The 21,576-nt window shown below is 41.9% G+C and overlaps 1 protein-coding gene across 3 annotated transcripts in view; it reads right to left on the minus strand.

Moving 5' to 3' along the window:
• Nucleotides 1–10,903: 10,903 nt before the first annotated feature.
• The window catches only part of MORC4 (MORC family CW-type zinc finger 4), a 54,379-nt gene continuing 43,706 nt past the window's right edge, over nucleotides 10,904–21,576 (minus strand). For 2 of the 3 annotated variants that reach the window (XM_045537906.1, XM_045537908.1), the window contains 3 exons: nucleotides 12,400–13,087; nucleotides 11,816–12,099; nucleotides 10,904–11,511 (listed from right to left, as the gene is read on the minus strand). In XM_045537906.1, the coding sequence (XP_045393862.1) occupies nucleotides 11,358–11,511; nucleotides 11,816–12,099; nucleotides 12,400–13,087 (1,126 nt within the window). In that variant the 3' untranslated portion in view covers nucleotides 10,904–11,357. The remainder of the gene's footprint in view (nucleotides 11,512–11,815; nucleotides 12,100–12,399; nucleotides 13,088–21,576) is intronic. The other variant, XM_045537907.1, reaches the window with a different exon arrangement.

Here is a 21,576-nt window from a genome sequence, read left to right on the forward strand (position 1 = left end):
GCAGGACCAATTCATCAAATGCACCGCCTGGAACCGCCCCTCCTGCCATGCTGGCCAGCGTGGGCCCAGTTAGCGGCCTTACCAGGGGGATGCCAGGCTTACATTTGATTAAGACATAATACCTCAGTTCCAATTCTCCTAACTCTGGGGGTGTGGGAGTTTAGGAGGCCAACGATTTGGCCCTGTTCTAACTATTCCCTTCAGCTGGTTGAGCAAGAAAAGCTTTGCTCTAGTTTCCTAGAAATCTTCCTGAGTCCTGCCAGGGTCCAAGACAAACATCTTTCAGCTCACCCCATTACCTTCTCTCATAAAATAATTTAGATTAGCCATAGACCTAGGGAATAGCAAAGGCCACTGGGTTTGTGCCCCAGCCCCATGGCTCTCATTGAGAATTAACAAAGCCTTGTTCACAAGGGTGTTAACTGTGGCAACACTGACAATAACGGAGCCCTGCAAAATTCAGCTTAACCAGGCCCTGCACCTAGAGGGTTTCAGCACATAGGAGCTTATTAAACCAGACACTACCCTTGCACTTCTCAAGTGGGCCTTCCTTGGTGCAGACACTAGAACCTCAGCATCCAAGCCAATTTAGAGGGAAGGGCAGCAGGTGGGAATAAGGGTTGAGAGAGGGCTCTCTGGAAAGAAACTTAACAAGAGGTCATGTCTCTGCTCTGACACCAGGGATCGCAGAGCCCTTGACTGGGAGCCACTGGAGGTTGGAAGACAGGGTTGCCTTGCTGACTCTGCTGTTCTGAGTGGGCAGCAGTCTAGTGTGGGCTCTGATGACCACCACCTGGCAGCCAAAGCACTTTCAGATCCACCAATTTCACTGTATCTTCCTAATGCCCCAGTGAAGCAGGACTTTTACAGCGGACAAATTGGAGGCCCAGAGTAGTTAGTAAAGTCCTCCAAGTCAGAGTGTCAGAGTCTGAACATAAGCTTGGAAACTCTTCCCACAACAATGTGGGTCCCGGATTCTGGTCTCAGAAGGTATATGAGGGCCCGTTGCTCTTCATACTCCTGCAGCCTCTGTGTCCCTGTCTGCCACTGGAATATGATGGCCTTTGAGTAAAACAGAGCACAGAGCTTCCCTTCATCTTAGGATGAGGCTGGCCTGGGGGATCCTCCTACCTTTGTTAATCTGGGAAGTTTCAAGGGAAGGAGTTAGTTTATCCTCAACTAGAAAAACCAGGGAACACCTGACAAAGAGCAACTATTCCCTTCGGCTGTTTGAGCAAGAAAAGTTTTGCTCTAGTTTGCTAGAAATCTTCCTGAGTCCTGCCTGGGTCCAAGGTGAACACCTTTCAGCTCACCCCATTACCTTCCCTCATAAAGTAATTTAGATTAGCCATAGACCTAGGGGATAGTGAAGGCCATTGTGTTTGCGCCCCAACCTCATGGCTCCAACCCTTGCACAAGGAGAGATGTTTCTGCCCTCCCTCCGTTCCTCTGATAATAATGTGACTCATGCTTTTTACCCCCTGGAGGCCTGGTAACCCACTGCTAGGTGATCATTAGTGGGGGCGGAAAGACTGAAACTGGCTTCTTAGTGGAAAGGCAAGTTCCAGGTTTCCAAGAGACCTTCATCCCCCCAGTCAAACTGCCATTCAAATAGCCACCTGCCAGCCTACGCTAACTGAACTCTTACTCCGCGTCAGGCAACATGCTAAGGGCTTTGAGGGTGACAAGAGTGAACAAGGTAAAGTCTGTACCTTGTAGGAGTTGACAGCTGATCTAGGGGAGCTAAGACATGCACACTTAACCATGGTACAAGGCAGAATGCGCACTGTCCTGTGAAAGATACGGGAAAAATGACGTTAAGATGTTACAGCACGTGTTACAGCGAGTGGTCCCGAGGACAAACCGAGCGGCACACGGAGAGTCGAAGAATCAAGGTTTATCTGTCGGCGGGCTCATAGGGGTCTCGCCACCAAATTCTGAGCCCTGTCTACCCAATTTTTCCCACTTTTATCAAGTTGGGGTGATCCAAGGGGTGGGGTCTCAGGTGATTAATGCCCACCAGGTAATAGGTTTAGTGTCTGCACCAGGTAACAGGTTTAGTGTTATGCTGATGTCCCAGGTGTTAGGTTAGTAATATGCTAATGTGCCAGGTGTTAGGTTAGTCATATGCTAATGTGGGTCTTCCGTGAGGGGTGGGGGTCTCAGGTGGCTGCTGTGCTAAGTAATAGATGGGGGTTTTCCTTATCAAAGATAGAGGTGTCAGGGGCTGAGAAAAAGAGTGTAAGTCCCTTTAAGTTCCAATCCATAAGAAATGAGGGCCTGACACTAACTGAGCTTCTAGGGGAAGGATGATTGAAAGAAACTGCCTTCTGAAGCTGAAGGACTGGGATATCGAGAAATAGGGTGGAGGGCAGTGCTAAGGAGGTAACAGGGAACTACTGCACATCTAACCCAGAATCCTTTTGAGTTTGCCTTACAGGACCCCTAAGTGGCTCTAAGAGAGAGAGTGACACTGGGGCTCAGCCTCTCCTCCCTCATCCCCTTCCCTTGGACAGGTCTCCAGAACTTGCTGAGGGCAGCAGAGGCAGTGCCCATCTAGGTAGCCGGGGGCCTCCTGGCTCTGGCCCAGAGGAGACTCACAGGCATGGGAGAAGGGAGAGGGGACAGTAGGGCCTAGTGCTAAAAGGAAAGCAAATGAGACCTTGCACGGTCAACTGTTCCCTCCCACTCAGCCCTGGGTCCTTGGACAAGGGATTCTTTTGTGCCTGTGGCTGCCCACTCTAGGACACAAAGGCCCCAGGCTGGGAAGCGCATGTGCTCCTCAGCTGGCTGAAGTCTGGCTTTCGCCCAGACTGGTCTCCCTACCCAAGCGGTTCCTGGCTTTGATGAGAAATTCTGTTATCTCAAGAGGGAAAAGAACCTCAAACAGGAAGTCCAGCAGGTTATCTCTCTCTTCTGCCCTAAGAGGTGGCTCACTATATGCTGCGATGTGATCACTGATAAAATATTAACAGGCTGTTATCAGGCACAGTGATAGAGGCTGTAATCTGACCACCTCCTCCCACCTACAACCCACCACTTGCCTGGGAATTGCAGCTCAGGGATTCCTGGTTAACGCTCACCTACAGTTCCCTGCTCTAGGCCTCACTGCTCCAGAAGACAAGCGGGAAGCCACCCTGCAAGGGCACATCATCAGGTCCCTTTTAGGAGGGAGCTGCTGCTTTCCTGTCCTCCCTGAAGTCCCATTCTTCCAGAAAGGTAGCCACCTCCTGGTGACTTTGAGGAACTTTGTTTGCAAATACTCATGACTTTGTGGAGCTATCACTGAGAATGCTCACAGGCTTTTAAAAAGATAGTAGGGAGTATAATGGGATGTGAAACGAGCTGCCAAATGAGCAGTGTGGCAGGCAACCCAGCATTTGAGTGGTTGCTCCTATTCTCCAACAGCACTTTCAAAGTCTAATATCTGACAAAGTCCTGTGGGGGAGAAAGGCCAGTTACACCAAAGGTACAAAGATAAGATGCCCTTTGCAGCCTCTTCACCTGAATTTATTTCTGGAATTACCTAACGGGATGCAAGAGGATGGATCAGCATCCCCGCAAGGGTTGTCTGATGCTACTGTGAAGACCCTACTCCCTTGGTTTAAAGGCATGGAATGCCTTGATTAAAAAGGAAGTATGTTTTCTGGGAAGAGAAACACATTGAGCCACAGGTCAGACATTAACACCAGAATTTGCCCTAGTTTCTCAGTTTAGCCCTAAAAGGAGCCAGAAGAGGAATCCAATGGCTTTAAAAAATAGAACAGCAATTCAGAGAAAATGGACCCTGGAATTTAGGGGATCAGAGGATTTCCCCAAATAACACACTCTTCAACTAAATGATTCAAAAATGGAGATGAGGTAGAAATCAAGAAAAAGGCAGACAGGATGAGAAAGGTGTGCCATCTTCCTGTTAGCAATTCCAGAGGCGCCTCATATGGTTAATTTTACTCCTCTGTGTATAATAATAAACCAATATGTTCTCAAGTGTCACTTTTTCTCCAAGAGACTTGTCCAACTCAGCACTGTCTGGGGAGGGAGGATTCAAAGCAGCCAGTGAGAACAAACACACATGGGCAGAGGCCAACAAGTCCAAGACCTCCTGGAGTGTAAGAATAGGATCTTGATGACTGTTTTGTTATCAGGAAAGCTGCCAAGCAACAGCCCTGAGTGAAAAACCCAGTCAAGAGGAAATGAATTTCTACGTTCTTTGGAGGGATATTTGTTACATAAGTGAACAATTTCCTGATCATGAGGGCAGTTAAACATTGTGTGGTTCGTGGAACTTTCTTCCTTGGAAATTCCTATTAATGTGGGCTAGTTTTAGCATTTTCCCATCAAAAGGAAGAAGATGAGACTAATAATTTTCAAGACAGGCAATATGGTGTAATGGGCAGAGAGCTTGGGCTCTGGAGTTGGACACATCTGGGTTTGGATTTTGCCTCTGCACCCTCTAGCTGGGTGGCCTTGGGAAAGCCACTTCAATTCTCTACACTTTAGTTTTCTCATCCATAAAATGAGGATGACACCTGCCTCTCAGTGTGGTCACGGCATATAGTAGGTCCTAACAAATGATTAACTGTTATTACCTAAGTATATTGGTGACCTAAAGGATAGGGTCAAAGTCACACCAAAATGTGTGTCTTTGAAGGATGGGGGCAGACAACAAAGTGTATTTTATATAGCATATTTGAATCTACATTAGCAAGAGATAGTCTTTCCCAGGCCAAAACGTCTCAAGATTCTTCCCAAATGTCTAAATACCTTGAAGACCTCAGATAGGCTCCCACTCCTAAGATTCTTCTAACAGAAGCCAGGGGAAAAGCAGACTTGAGATGCTGGAGAGGAGAGGGATGGTGATGGCTCTGTTGCCTTCATCCAGATCTGTGGAAATCTGGGGTGGAAGAGAACCACGATTAACCAGGTCCCATTGCTAGAGAAAAAAAGTCCAGTCTAAGGCAACTACAGACTGGGGTTAATGTCCCAAATTCAAGGACAATTGGGGAGATTTCAATAGCCACTTTCCTACTGTTAAGCAGATTTAGTATAGGCTCCATTCTGTTCCTTATGCTCCAAATTGGATAATTTACTCTTGGGTGTTCCTGTATTTACCTCTACTCACTTCTGTGACTTTGCTCACCTGGAAAACCCTTCCCACACAACTCCACCTTTACAGTCCTTCCAGTTTCCAGGGCCTATCTTGAAGACCAGAACTTCTGGGAACACTTTCCTGAGCCCCTGACTAAAGTCATCTTGCCTGCCCCTGACCACACAATGGGCAGATTTATAGAAAGTGTTTGGCACGTAGAAAGTATCCAAAAACATTTGCACTATTTTATCTAAAAGTGGGTTGGGGATTTCTGGTGATGAACATCAAAACTTTGGGCTTAGGGCTGGAGGCGAGTAACAAAATAAATTTCTTCTGCAGATTTTATTTTTCATTAGAAAATGAATGCTATTTATGTCTCAATGACTAACGCTTTCATATATACAAGACTATCTGATTCAGCTCTTTTTCCAATTATTTAGTTTATTAATCCAAACATATGCCTTAAATTTTGATTTGGAAAGTATAGTTCCTGAATGTTCTCTCTGCCTAATATAAGTCATGAGTTAAGGATGTCCTTGTCATAAAGCATAAGTCATTCTTTTGGGAAAATTACACTTGACTTAGCCTGAGCTCACACCAGCACTCCTGAGTAGACCCCCATGTTTCAGTCCTAATAAAGTACTACAGAAAAGGGTTCTAATTCACAGTACAGAATCCTAAAGAATTCTACCTGGAGATTGCATGTGAGAACTAAGAGCTTGCTAATGAAGCCTCTGCCTATAAATTTTTAGCTCAGATGATTTGTAATCACTGAACCTGGACAAGCAAATCTTCCTGTCCCCCGGGGCCACAACATGTCTGGCCTAGTCCTCTGGCAGGTGCCCATTCGTTCGTCTTGATGTACTGACCTCTTAATGTGTGCCCAGAACTTGTTTCCTTGAGACTTGTTTTGTCTGTCCTTTGTTTGTGGATAGCTCCTCCTTCTTCTCTTGACGTAAACTATCACCACTCTCAGAAAAAGTGAACAGAAGCCTTCTCAGAATTTTTTCTCCTTTTAGTTTTCACTCTCAAAATCTGGTCTCTACAGCCTTCTCCTGGTTACCTTCTGTCATTCTAAGTATTTAAAAATTGCATGCTAAAGGATGGGCACGGTGGCTCATGCCCATAATCCCGGCACTTTGGGAGGCAAAGGCAGGAGGATTGCTTGAGGCCAGGAGTTTGAGACCAGCCTGGAGAACACAGCGAGACCGTACCTCTACAAAAAATGCATGTTAGGGAGCCTCATTTTGATAATATTAAGAATATGTGTAGTAAGGAATGACCACATTCCCTTTCTCCTTTGGTAGCCTTTTTAACTATTCATAGCAAAGATCAGCTAAAGAGAAACACTAAGGCACTCCAGCTCACAATGATGGCCCCTTATAACCTGTAGCATTTATTGTCTCAGTCTTTCATTTTCCAAGTTTAATGTCCAGGATTCTTCTATCCCTCATTCATACTGTATTTATCCAACCACTTCTATGAACAAGGCACTGTTTTAGGCTCCAGAGGTAGATGAAGAATGAACAAAACACAGTTCCCACCATTTACTCATTCATTAACAATCATTTGTTGAATACTTACTATATCCCAGGTACTGTGATAAGCTCTAGAATACAGTGGTTGGCAAAAACAGGCATGACCCTTCCCCCTCATGGAACTTATTAGTGAAGGAGGCAGACAGAGAGCAAGTGTGTTGCCTTTACCACTGTATATCATATAGCACACAGTAGGTACCCAATTAATACCTGCTAAGTGCAAGTAAATGACCAAATATATAACTATAAATTGTGAAAAGTGCTATGAATTGAAGAAAACAGGAAACAGTGATAGAATGAAAGGGTAGCTAGGGACAAAAGGCTGCCAGGAAAGGCCTGTCTGAGGAAGGGACACTTATAACAAGACCTGAAGGATAAGGATAGCCAGCCACGCCAAGACTGGAGATGGGAGCACTACAGGGGAGGGAGCAGTATGGGTAAAGAGTGTTCCAGGGCCAGGTGTGGTGGCTCACGCCTGTAATCCTAGCACTCTGGGAGGCCGAGACTGGAGGATTGCTTGAGCTCAGGAGTTCGAGACCAGCCTGAACAAGAGCGAGATATCTCTACAAAAAAATAGAAAAATTAGCTAGGTGTCATTCATTGTGTGTGCCTGTAGTCACGGCTACTTGGGAGGCTAAGGCAGGAGGATGGCTTGAGCCCAGGAGTTTGAGGCTGCAGTGAGCTATGATGATGCCACCGCATTCTAGCCCAGACAACAGGGTGAGACTGTCTCAAAAAAAAAAAAAAAGTGCCCCAGGAGCAGCAACAGTAGGGGTAAAAGTTCTGAGGTAAGTAAAAGCTTGACATGTTTCAGTGGGAAAATCACAGTGAGCCAGGGGGAAAACGGTATATGATGAAGAGTCTCATGAGACAAAGTAGAAGTAGGCAGGAGTCTTGCAGGACATTGTGAGGGGTTTGGATTTCAAGAGCAACAAGAAGTCATTTAAGGGCTTTAAACAGAGGTATCACATGATCTGATTTGTATTATTTTAAAAAATCACTGTCTGCAGTTATACAGCAATTGTGAGAACAAGAGTGGGTGCAAGGACTCCAGTCAGGAGTTATAAAAATCCAGGGGAGATGATGGCAGTTTGGACTAAGGTAGCTGTGGTAAAAGTGAGTAGAATCAAGACATACTTTGGAGATAGAACTGACAGACTTGTTGACAGGCTGGATGTGGGGGAGAGAAAAGGAAAATTAAGGATGACTTCCAGGTTTCTAGCTTAAGCAACTGGGTAGGTGTAGGTGCCATTTTCTAAGACAAGTAAAACTGGGGAGCGGGAGGGACAGTCCCACGGTATGTCACTGTTTAACATGTTTTATTTGAAATGCTAGTGAGACATGTAAGTGTAAATGTCAAGTAGGCAGTTGAATATCTGAACCTGGAGCTTCTAATAGGGAACATAGTACAAGGAAGCTTGTGATAAGAGCCTTACAAATGACAAAACTTAAGTGGTGAAAGAGAAATATCATGTTTAGCTGAGTTAATCAGAGGAATTTGCAGAAAAAAGTTGGCATTTGAGCCAAAGGGAAGATGATGAGGGAAAACATTCCAGGCAAAGGGAATGAAATGGTAAAGGTGAAAGAGAAAAAATATATATGTTTTTAAATCTTCTGTAGAGACAGGGGGTCTCGCTACGTTGCCCACGCTGATCTCAACAGCTCCTCCTACCCCAACTTCCCAAAGTGCTGGGATTACAGGCATGAGCCACCACGCCCAGCAGAAAATCTTAAAATGTGTTCAGAAACTGAAAAATAGTTTAGTTTGGACGGAATGTGGCTTGTGCTTGGAATGTTGCAAAATGAGTCTAGAAAGGGAGGTTGAGGCCAGATCACAAAGGGCTTTGCACACCATGCTGGGGAATTTGTATCGCATTTGGTGGGCAATTGGGAACCCTAGCAAGTCTTTGAGCAGAGGCATAACCTGATGAAGTTGTTAAACACAACTTAGTGACACAGAGTAAGATAGATTAAGCAGGGAGAATAGGAGGGAGGGAGGCCATGAGATCACTTAATTTAAATAATTTGACTGCCACGCTAGAAAAAAATTTTTTTTCCCTTGGGCCCACGGTGTTTTATTATGAAAATAGAATAAAAACTTCAAAAACAAAATGATCCTTTCTAATTTAATGAAAAATTTTTTGTTTTCTGTGAGTTATACGCAATTAGATTGTCAATATTAATTGTAACAATAAGAACATCAACAAGTAAGATTTTCATTAACCAACTGCAGGGTTTTGCCCAGGGGGCCACCCATCATGTAACACATATGCTACAGCATGGCAGCGTGAGCTGCCTGCACACCACGCGGCTCCCAAGGTAAAGAGAAGTATTAGTTATACATGCTTCACGAGGCCCTGGGCTCAAAACTAGAATGAGTTAAATACAACTCACATGGCAGTTTATGTGTTCAATTTAAATAATTTTATTTAAATGATCCAAGGCGTGAGGTAATAAGGGTGTAAATGTTGCTAATGGCAATAGAAAGTTCAAAGGCAAATGCGAGAGATATTTGAAAGGAGAATTACGATTATGTTAACCTAACACGAAAGCTAGGAGGAGACACCCGCTTTTTTCTTCTCGATGTCTCTTGCCTCCACACTAGATCATAAACTCTGGAAAGGCCGGGACACTTTTCAACTCTCCACAGTGGCATTTAACACTAGTCAAAGAGACCTCACGCTGGTATGGTTTCATAGCAAATAGGTAACAAAGAGGTAGCTCTGGTATTGAAGTGAATGGACTCACACAGGTAGCTGGTGCTTGTACAAGCAGTGTGGGGTCAGCACCACGGGTTGAGAGTAAGCACTAGCAAAGATGAGTTAAATTTCTTCCACCTTTTTCCCTTTAAAGCCCAACTGTCTCTTCTCCTTCCTACTCTGCCCGCTTGCTCATTCAACACTCACTCACACAGGCTGAACCTTCAGTGCTCTGAAGTTTTCCCTCCACCAGACTCCCATCCATATTATCCATCTCTGTGCACAGTCTCACCCTCACGGGCCCCATCTGAAGAGCTGACGAACAAGCGTCACTGAGAGAATGACTGAATATGCTCCCCTTCCCTCAGTAGTATTTACATTTAGAAAATTGGGGCCTTGACTATTGTAATCCAAATGTCTAACAAGAAAATTAATCATGTGACAAGCTAGAGCTGGGGGAGGTGGAGGGTAAGGGGCCAGGGGATATCGTTAAGTACTCATTCTGATGGTGAAGCCTGGCTCTGGCCTCCCCTTGTTCCTACAGTCTTACTGGGGTATCTATGATGGGCCTCCTTTCAAAGGAGGTAAAGTACATTTGGAAAAGTCTTCTGGAGTAATTCTGCAAAGGAGAAACAGAATGACTGTCCAAAACATTTCCTCTGGACTAGCTAGTCCTTTTGCCATTGTTTGATCCCACCTGCCTTTTATTGTTTCTCCTCTGCTTCCTATTTTTTACTGTTGGTGTATTTTTATGTGTTTGTTGTTCAACGTCTTTTGAAGAGTACCTTGAACTTGTTGGAGAGTATGTGCTACATAAATATAATAAAGCAATGAATAAATAAAATGTCTCCTTTTATAAGAGTATAAGTTTTACTATTTTTGATAGTACGATGTCTACCCCTCACTAGCCTGAAAAGCAGGTAGGTGTATTCTGAGGGACATCAGAGAGACGATCTTGCTCTAAAATACTTCCACTATACCCGAAATTCCACAATTTTATGATACATATTTTCAAAATTTGAGCCTTGAAGTTTTTTTCCCCAAGAATCCCTTATTAAAATGCAAATGCCAAGGGGGGTGGGTGGTAGGTGGGTCATGATTTAACCTTAGTTCCCTTTACATTACCCGACCACTCCTACCAAACGCATTTTTCACATTCTGAATTCTCCCGAGCCTTTGTTTATGCTGTTCTTCCAGAGGTAATGCTAACAGTAACATAAATTACAAATATAACCTTACCTTATATTTTCACAAGTCTCTCATTTGATATCCAAATCCAAGCCTACTTGATATTTTTAAAAACATTTTATTTTTCCCAATGTAAAAAGAACAACATTTATTATAGAAAATTTGAAAAAGGCAGGAAGATAGGAAGAAGGAAAAAACATCAACCATAGCCCTAACACCTAAAGAACACTCCTTAACAGTGTGGTCATGCTCATTCTTTAAACCTCAATTTAGGTCCCATTTCTGGTGTCATGCCTTCCTTGAAATTCCCCCCACCCAAGATCTCCTATGTCATGTTTGTACCACTCACTTGTACACATCAGACACTTCTGTGTATAGTTAACTTGGTATATGTCCTGTATTTCCAACTAGATCGTTAGATCTTTGAAGGTTGAAACTGTTGAATTACACTTCTTGGTTTATCCCAAAACACCTGGTACTTTGGACCCAGTATTTGTTGACTGATTTAACCTAAATGAATATAAACCATTTTAGAAAGGATACGAAATAGGCCAAGTATCTAGGTCATGAAAATTAAAGCTTTTGGGTCACCTAGCTTGGTGACTATTGCTTTTCTGCTCCTAGACTCTTGAAAGCCTATTTAACTGGTCTCTTTCTCCATACCAAAACTGAACAAGAAGCAGACTGATTAAGAGCCAGGATTTATACGAAGAATCTCTATATAAGGCAAAAAGGTGAGAGAGAATCTAGAGAGAGATGTGGGGTGGGGGGGAGGAGAAGAGAGAAGAAGAGGAGAGTAGGGTAGAGAAGAGAAGGGTACAGAAGAGTCACAGAGTCTGCTGCTCAGTCCAGAATGTGATTTGCCTCCAGCACTGTGTACAGGATCCCATCCACTTGTTCTGAGTCATACCCGATCTCTCGAAGCTCCAAGTGAGGGAGGACAGAAGTAAGGAGATAGCTGACGTGGATACGCAGCCGCGTAAGCTGTGCCAAAGCCCTGTATAATGGAGTGAGGGGGCAGAAGAAGAGATGATATGAAGTCATTAGCCAACAGAATAAAATGAAGCCCCTTCAAATTGGGCCTACATCTCTCAACAATTATGTTTCCATTAGCTGGAAACAAAGAAGAAAGCACAATGCCACCAAGCACAGGGAGACTGGCTGTAGCTTTCTAAGAAGTAATTAGTCCTTGGTGGCCTATGAATTAAGGCTTCCTCCTTGTTTATGACGAGTAACTGGGGGTCCTAAGGGATGCTTCCCATTAGCACTCACAAGCTGATAACTAAACCCTAGTAATTAACCTTTCTAGGTCATCTCCCTCTGGGGTCCGATAGGAGACCTGGGCCTTCTGCAGCATTTCCAGGTGTGTCTCTGTCTGTTTCAGTTTGTCTTTTAATTCTTGCTTTTCCTCTTTGGTTCTTTCTAGCTCAGCTTTCAGAATCTGGAATTCAGCCTGGCGATAACCCATGTGTTTCTTGCTCCAATACAAGCCTTCCGTCTCCTGGGTACTGTAGGCCACCAATTCATGTTGGACTTTCTTGAATTCAGAATGCCAGTGATTCCTCTCCTGTTCTAACTCCTCCACCTGCAGGCCAAGAAACAGAAATTCAATGTCCCCACACACTACTGAAAGCTAAAGAAACTGCCCAAAACTCTTCCTAATATAACCACCCTGTGATTCCACTATACATACTCCTTTACTTATGGACCTTTTCAATCCCAAAATATGGGAAAGAAGCCTATTATGGTTCATTCCACCTGAAATACACCACAGAATAGTTCAATGAACTGTTTAAAGGCCTCAGAACATGAAACCATTAGAGCCCCAATGCCCCGGTCCCTTGGTTACAATGATCTCTTATCCCCAGTAAGGTATTGCCTTAACCTTTTTCTGAAACAAATTCCTTTCGGCCAAAACACGTTCCAATGTTTCTGTAGTTCTCTTCAATTCTTCCAGCTCTCTCTGGTTCTTCACCTTTGGTGTATTACGACCTCCACTCTCCTCGTTGCCTCTTCCTTTCTCTCCAATGGCTGCAGCGGGGACTGCAGCAGAGGCCACAGAAGAATAAGGCACTGGGTTCCAGGACTCAGCTGCTTCTCTTCGTCTCTCAGCAAGCCCCTCTTTGTGAAAAGGGATAAGCTGAATGGGAGCTCCTGAATCTTGCACACCTTTGGCAACACCGACGACAGCTACAAAAGGTCCCTTGTTCATGTCTTCTTTGTTTATATTTGTGCTATCTCTGTTAAATTCTTCTGCTACTAATCTTGGCATCTGATCTTCTAATTCTTCAGGAAGCAAGGACCCATGGCGTTGGTCTTGGGCCCCCAGATACAGAACTGGAACATCCCTACTCTGACCTGTACTCTTGTTTGCTTCTGGGTATTCTGGGGAAAGGTATGGTGGTGTATTTCTCTCCGAACTGGATTTATCATGGCTGTTCTCCCCTTCTGGGTAGGCAACAGCTGCCTCTACCCTCTTGTAAGGACCAGGCACAGAATAATGTAAAGGAGGTATTATCAGCTCATTCTGGAGCCTTCTTTGTTTCTCCACAGGTTCCTCGCCTAGGAACCACCTGTAGTTACAGCAAGAAGAGGAAATTAAATTGTAAGCTATCACAATACAGACTAATTATGTTCTTAGTCTATGGAGCCCCTCCTCAAATTTCCCATATTAACATTGCCTCTAGATGTTACTCACAGATCATTTCAGGTTAGGAATAAAACTTTACACCCAAGCCTCAACCCCTTTGCTCATGCAATTGGCTGAGTTCGCAACTGAGAGAGGTGAAGGTGAAAGGTGCGTAGGGGCCGGGCAGCATCTGGATATAGCAGGACTAGGTTTACCTTGGTAAGAATTCTAAAAATAGGATTCAAACCAACCTGAGTTAAATGTTTCCTAAATGCGCAAGTAAAGGAAGACAAACAAAACACACACAAAAGCCCCTAATTTAAGAATGAGATTAAAAGGGCATAAAAAGCCTAGTGGAGTATGTGGAGAATAGAGCCAGTTTGTTAATTTTACAGCGTCACAAAACTTTCCAGTATCAAGGACTTAAATACACACTTTTTATATTGCAGCAAAGCACCGTACAATTCTTTGCCAGCCCACTGGATTGTGGCTATTGCCCATTATTCACTTGTAAAAGTTAATTAAAACACAGGGCCCTAGTCAGAAACAAAGAAAGTAAATCGGCCAATTCAAGTCATTTCCCTTTGTGACCAAAGAACTCCCAGTGCTCAGGCAGAAGCCGGCACTCTCTCTGTTCTTCAGGATAGCCCAGGGTAATGGCCTTAAATCACTTTCCATTTTTGGCTGCTATATGCACTGATGGTTGAAGGAACTAACAAAATGTCACCAGACAAATCCAAAGGTAATTTTATATTATGCAGCAGGACAGGAACTCTATTTTAACCTTACAACTAACTATTCTGCCCTCTCTCTGGATAACAAAGAAATTTCAAGGTAAAAATCAACTTTCAAATTTTCAATGAGAAAGAGTCAGGCATATTTTTAGCCTCAAGGCTGTCCGTATTTCTCTGCAATTTCTGAGAAGACAAATCAAACCTTAGCTTCTTATAATGCCCCACATGTTCTTCAGAAATACAACTGGTCTATCTTAATACAACTTGTTGTGTTGGCCTCAGGGGAAAAGCAAAAGGACTTAGGGGCCATGTAAGAACAAATATATTCATCTTTAAACATGTATAAGGGCACTACAGATGGTCCATTTAGCTGTGGTATCGAGGAAGATAGTAAAACAATAAGTTGGCAGGAATGAAAGAAAGGGGTATAATACTAGATATCAATGACAAAGTTTTATGAAAGGCAATTAAAGTCATATTATTTGCTTTCTTTTCATTTTCCCACCTCTGAGGGTTCTGTCCTTAACTATCTTCTCTTCTGTCCCTGTATTTCTTCTCTTTGGTAATCTCATACAAACTTTTGGCTACAACCTCTGGACAACAATTCCCACTTTCTCCCAAGCCCTGACCTCCAGTACTAAATTTCTAACTGCCTGTCAACACATTTCTTCCTGGAGGTCCACTGGTATCTCAAACTCAGTATGTATCAAGCCAACCTTTCAATTTAACCTTCAAATCTGCTCCCTCTCCTATGTTTCCTATATGTGTTACAACACCAGCAAACTGTTACCAATTATTATACAGTTTTATATAGTAATTTTATATGCTATCAATAGTCAAATTCAAGCTCTCGTTATCTCTCCTGGACTATTGCAATGGCTTCCTCCAGTCTCTGGTCTCCCCTTCTCTCACTCCAGATCACTCACTGCCAAGTTAATTTTCCTAAAAGCATTGCTCTAATTATGGTACTCCTCGATTTGATGTTTATTGCTCCCAAAAAATAAAAGCTCATATGTCTTAGGTTCGCACTCAAACTTTTCCATGTGAAAACATAGGAAACATTTATTGAGCACTTACTGTGTGCCAGACAGCATGAGATTGCTTAATGTGTATTGTCTCATCTAATACCCCCAATAACCCTGAAGTAGGTGGTATTACTATCTATCTCCACTGTTTTAAGCGGATGCTCAGGAAGAGGTTAAGTAACTATCTCAATGTAGCTAGTAAGTAGCAGAGCTGGGACTTAATTTAACCCTAGTTTTATCTCTCATTATTCCCTTCACAAACACCAAACTGGATGCCCTGTGATTTCTTATGCTGCTCCTTTTGACTGGAATCCCCTTCTCCTCCCTAACACTGCATGCCTAAATTCTTATAGCACTTCAGCATTCTCTCATGACATGCATCACTTTGTACCCTGTGTGTGTGTGTGTGTGTGTGTGTGTGTGTGTGTCTTAAAGCACCGTACAAAAGTATAAGCTCCTTGACAGAAGGCAGCTTAACTAACTGTGCTAGATGAGGATGAGGAAACAAAATGTTAACATAAGAGGCAATCAAAAAACAACCATTATGTGAATGAGAAAAAATAAGCAGATTTTACTTATTGGTTCTATACCTCTCCAGAGAGTCTGGCTCTTCCCTCTAAGAGCCGATTCTCATACCAGACTTGTATCCACTCATTTAGAAAAGATTAATTAGGGGTTTTACATAGTAGTAATTCTTTTTCCAACTACATAGTTTCTTCTCATTTCTTTTTGCTCTATCATATTCCTCCATTGTCTGTCATTTTATAGGTAGGTGCATTTTGAATTTTCTCTTTTAGTTATTTTACATTTTCTCAAAACACACACATACACCATGCTTCTGCTCCTTCAAAATGCTTTTTGGGAGGTTTCTATGTTTGACCACATCAGTTTACTATTTCACTAACCAAGACAGAGAATGCTGTACTCAGATTAGGATATTTCATTATTTTTTTACTCGCTTATTCCACAGATGTTGTCTGCTATGTTTAAGTCAGGAATAAAGATTAAAAAACATGGTCCTTTTTACAGTACATATGTACTTCTTCCAGCTGATACATTTTTAAACATCTTTGTTGAGATAAAAATGACAAATTAATTTAAAGTCTACAATTCAGTGGTTTCAGTACACTCACAGAGTTGTGTAACCATCACCACAATCTGTTTAGAAAATTTGCATCATCCCTAAAGAAACCTCCTACCCATTAGCAGTCACTTTCTATGCCTCCACCTACCTCTATGCAACCACTAATCTACTTTCTGTCCCTATAGATTTGCCTATTCTAGGCATTTCATATAAATGGAATCAAGTAATATGTAGTCTTTTGTATCTGGTTTCTTTCCCTTAATATAATGTTTGCAAGGTTCATCCACGTTGTAGCATGTATCAGTATTTCATTCCTTTCTATAGCTGAATAATATTTCATTGTACAGTTAGGCCACATTTTACTTACCCATTCATCAGCTGACGGACATTTAGGTTGCTTCCACTTTTTGGCTACTGTTAATAATGCTGCTATAAACATTTGTATAGAAGTTTTTATATGGATGTATGCTTTTAGTTTTCTTGGGTATACTGGATCATGCAGTAACTGTTTAATGTTCTGTGAACTACTGGGTCATGCAGTAACTGTTTAATGTTTTGTGGAACTGCCAGACTGTTTTCCAAAGCAGCTGCAACACTTTGCATTTATACCTGCCATGCATGAGGGTTCCAATTTTGCCACATCCTCACTGGCACTTGTTATCGTCCATCTTTTTGATTACAGCCATCCTAGTGGGTGTGAAGTAGCAGCTCATTTTGGTTGATTTGCATTTCCTTAATGACTAGTGATGTTGAGCATCTTTTCATGTACTTATTGGTCATTTGTTTATCTTCTGTAAAGATATTTCTATACAGGCTGGGCGTGGTGGCTCACGCCTGTAATCCTAGCACTCTGGGAGGCCGAGGCGGGTGGATCACTCGAGGTCAGGAGTTCGAGACCAACCTGAGCAAGAGTGAGACCCCGTCTCTACTAAAAATGGAAACAAATTAGCTGGCCAACTAAAATATATATATAAAAAAAAATTAGCCAGGCATGGTGGCACATGCCTGTAGTCCCAGCTACTCGGGAGGCTGAGGCAGTAGGATCGCTTAAGCCCAGGAGTTTGAGGTTGCTGTGAGCAAGGCTGACGCCATGGCACTCACTCTAGCCAGGGCAACAAAGCGACACTCTGTCTCAAAAAAAAAAAAAAGATATTTCTATACAGATCATTTACATATTTTTAATTAGGTTGTTTGTCTTTTTATTAGTGAGTTGTAATAGTTTCTATATATTCTGGATACCAATCCCTTATCAAATATAATATCTCCAAAGTTATTCTCCCATCCTGTGGGTGGTCTTTTCATTTTCTTGATAGTGTCCTTTGTAGCTCTAACATTTGTAATTTTTATGCAGGCCAATTTAACTTTTTTTCTTTTTTGAGACAGGTTCTTGCTCTGTTGCCCAGGCTAGAGTGCAGTGGTTGTCATCATAGCTCACTGCAAATTGAAACTCCTGGGCTCAAGCGATCCACCTGCTTCAGCCTTCCAAAGTGCTAGGATTATAGGCATGAGCCATTAACTATGCCTGGCCCAATATATGAAACCTTGGTGTCATAGCTAAGAAACTATAGCATAATCCAAGGTCACAAAGATATAATACTCCCATGTTTTTTCTAAGATTTTTATAGTTCTAGCTCTTACATTTAGATCTGTGAGTCATTTGGAGTTAAATTTTGTGTATAGTGTGAAGTGGGGACTCAATTTTATTTTATTGCATGTGGATATCCAGTTGTCCCAGCACCATTTACTCAAAAGACTTTTCTTGAGCCAGGCATGGTGGCTCACACCTGTAATACTAGCAACGCAGGAGGCTGAGGCACAGGGATCACTTAAGGCCAGGAGTTCAAGACCAACCTGGGCAACACAACAAGACCTGTCTCCAAAAAAAATAAATAAATAAAATAAAATAAATAAAGAAATTTAGCTGGGTGTGGTGGTGCACACCTGTCATCCCAGCTACTCAGGGGGCTAAGGCAGGAGGATCCCTTAAGCCTAGGAGTTCGACACCGACACTGTAGTGAGCTATGATCATGCCACTACACTCCAGCCTGGGAGACAAAGCAAGACCCCATCTCTAAAAAAAAGAGAAAAAAAAAGTCTGTTCTTTTCCCCATTGACCTGTTGCCTTGGCACCTTTGGCAAAAATCCAGTGACCAAAAATATAAGGGTATATTTCTTGACTGTTCCATTGATATATATGTCTATTCCTTATACCGATATCATACTGTCTTGATTACTATAGCTATACTATAGATTACTGTAGGGAAGTATTAATATAAGTCCTCCAACTTTCTTCTCTTTCAAGATTGTTTTGACTATTCTATATCCCTGACATTTTCATATGGATTTTAGGGTCAGGTTGTTGATTACTACAGAAAAGTCAGCTGGTATTTTGATAGGGACTGTATCAAATCTGTAAATCAATTTAGGAGTACTGCTATTTTAACAATATTAAATCTTCTGATCCACAAAGATCAACCATCTTTCCATTTACTTGGGTCATCTATAATTTCCTTCAACAATATTTTATAGTTTTCGGTATAAAAGTCTTGTTTGTACTTCTATTAAATTTATTCTGAAATATTTTATTTTTGAAGCTATTATAAATGGAATTGTTTGATTGTTTTCTTAAATTTTGTTGTTCTTTTCAAGGAACCAGCTTCTGGTTCTACTGATTTTCTCTGTTTTCTTCCTATCTTCCTATTTCATTTCCATTCTAATCTTTTTTTTTTTTTTTTTTTTTTTTGAGACAGAGTCTCACTCTGTTGCCTGGGCTAGAGTGAGTGCCGTGGAGTCAGCCTTGCTCACAGCAACCTCAGACTCCTGGGCTCAGGCAATCCTCCTGCCTCAGCCTCCCGAGTAGCTGGGACTACAGGCATACGCCACCATGCCCAGCTAATTTTTCTATATATATTTTTAGCTGTCCGTATAATTTCTTTCTATTTTTAGTAGAGACGGGGTCTCGCTCTTGCTCAGGCTGGTCTCGAACTCCTGAGCTCAAACCATCTGCTCGCCTCGGCCTCCCAGAGTGCTAGGATTACAGGCGTGAGCCACCGCGCCCGGCCTCCATTCTAATCTTTATTGTTTCCTGCTGCTTGCTTTGAGTTTGCTCTTGTTTTTGTATTTTTTTAAAGTAGGAATTGACATCTTTCTTCAACTTTAATGTAAGCATTTATGAATACAATTTTCCCTATGAGTACTTCTTTAGCTTCATCCCGTAAGTCTTGGTATATTTTGTTTTCATTTTCATCCTTTCAAGATATTTTCTAATTCCCCTTGTGATGTTTTTCTTTTACCTACTTGTTATTTTGAAGTGTGTCATTTAATTTCCACATATTTGTGAATTTCCCAAATTTCCTTAGGTTGTTGATTTCTTTTTTTTAAATTTAACTTAATTTTTTATTATTTCAGCATATTGTGGGGGTACAAAAGTTTAGGTTATGTATATTGCCCTTGCCCGCCTACCCCCCTGAGTCAGAGCTTCAAATGTGTCCATCCCCTAGACAGTGCACATCACCCATGATTTCTAATTTAATTCTATTGTGGTTGAAGAACGTCCTTATATGATAATAATCCTTTTAAATTTTTTTTAGGAATAAGTTTTATTTTATTTGTTCTTGATCAAGATGCAATTGTGAGATTATGATTGAAAATTAAATTTTCCACTTTGTGAAATTAAACTTTCAATGAAGTCAAAGTCTGGCAGAATTAGTGGTGGCTAAAAGTATTCATTTGTTAAGAACTGCTCCATCCTTGGCTGGGCGCGGTGGCTCACGCCTGTAATCCTAGCACTCTGGGAGGCCGAGGAGGGTGGATTGCTCGAGGTCAGGAGTTCGAGACCAGCCTGAGCAAGAGCGAGACCCCGTCTCTACTAAAAATAGAAAGAAATTATATGGCCAACTAAAAATCTATATAGAAAAAATTAGCCAGGCATGGTGGCACATGCCTGTAGTCCCAGCTACTCGGGAGGCTGAGGCAGTAGGATCGCTTAAGCTGAGGAGTCTGAGGTTGCTGTGAGCTAGGCTGATGCCACGGCACTCACTCTAGCCTGGGCAACAAAGCGAGACTCTGTCTCAAAAAAAAAAAAAAAAAAAAGAACTGCTCCATCCATCCATCCATCCTCCCATCCTTCATCCACGAAATGTGTGATCTCATTACCTCTCTAATAGTAATGACAAGCTAGAGCATATACTAAGTTTACTCCCCAGGAACAGAAAAAAAAAATCAGTCTTAACTCTGTCTCATAAGTTATAGGCATGTTATATTCTGCAAAACTTGGTCTGCTCATCTTGATGCTTTGCTCATCTTCCCCCGCCAGAGCCAACACTGACCCTCGGTGTATTCGGTGAAAGGCTAGCTGCTTGCTCCTCTCCTTGTGGTTCTGGGATATTCTGGTTGGATTAATGTGGCGATCACTGGGAAACGTGTAGAAATAACTCACCTCCTGGGGCCTGAGCTGTCAGATATCTCCTTGCAGACTGGCTGCTCCCCATCTTGTTCTTTTTGCTCATTTCCATAAATAGACTCCAGTTGATAAAACTCTGCACAGTGATCGATTCTATGCTTTGTATGGAACCAGAGAAGACCTTGTATAGCCAAAGCAATCTTAAGTAAAAAGAACAAACTTGGAGGTATCAGTCTACCAGACTTCAAGTTGTACTACAAGGCTTTTAAATTCATTGAGAGTTGTTTAATGATCTAACATATGGTCTATCCTGGAGAATACTGCAGGTGCACTTGAGAAGAATATGTATCGTGCTGTTGTTGGGTGAAGTTTTCTCCATGTGAGTCAGGTCTACTTAGTTCATAGTGTTTTTCAAGTCTTTTATTTCCTTGTTGATCTTCTGCCAAGTTATCATCTCCATTAGTGAAAATGGGGTATTGAAGTCTCATTGTTGAATTGTCTACTTCTCTCTTCAATTCTATTTGCTTTTGCTTTGTGTATTTTGGGGGCTCTGTAGTTAGGCCCATATACGGATGTAGTTATTATATCTTCCTGATGGACTCTATCATTATGAAACGTCCCTCTTTATATCTAATAAAACTTTTTTGTTCAAGTCTATTTTTTCTAATATTAATATAACCATCCCAGCTCTCTTATGGCTGCTGTTTGCATAGTATATCTTTTTCCATCCTTTAACTTTCAATCTATTTGTATCTTTGAATCTAACGTGTGTTTCCTATAAATATTGATAGCATATTTGGATATTTAAAACAAATCCAATCTGATATGTCTTTTGATTGGATTGTTTAATCTAGTCACACTTTATGGTATTGACATGGTAGAATTTATATCTGTTATCTAGTTTTTTATTTTCTATATGTTTCATGTTTTTGTTTCTCTCCTTTACTGTTCCTTCATTTTATGTTATGTATTTTCTAGTATAACATTTATAAATCTAATATACTACTGTAATTATTACTTTATGCAATGTTACATCTTTTGAGGAAGCCAAGAGAGGAAAGCAGAGCAAGTACATATTTACATAGTTTCCTGTATTAACCTTCTTATTTACCATTTTTTATTGTCTTCATCTATGACTGTGGGTCTGAGTTACTCTCTGGCTCTCTGGTATCATTTCCTTACTCCAAT

This window comes from Lemur catta, chromosome X, assembly GCF_020740605.2.
Source record: "Lemur catta isolate mLemCat1 chromosome X, mLemCat1.pri, whole genome shotgun sequence".
Classification (NCBI taxonomy): domain Eukaryota; kingdom Metazoa; phylum Chordata; class Mammalia; order Primates; family Lemuridae; genus Lemur; species Lemur catta.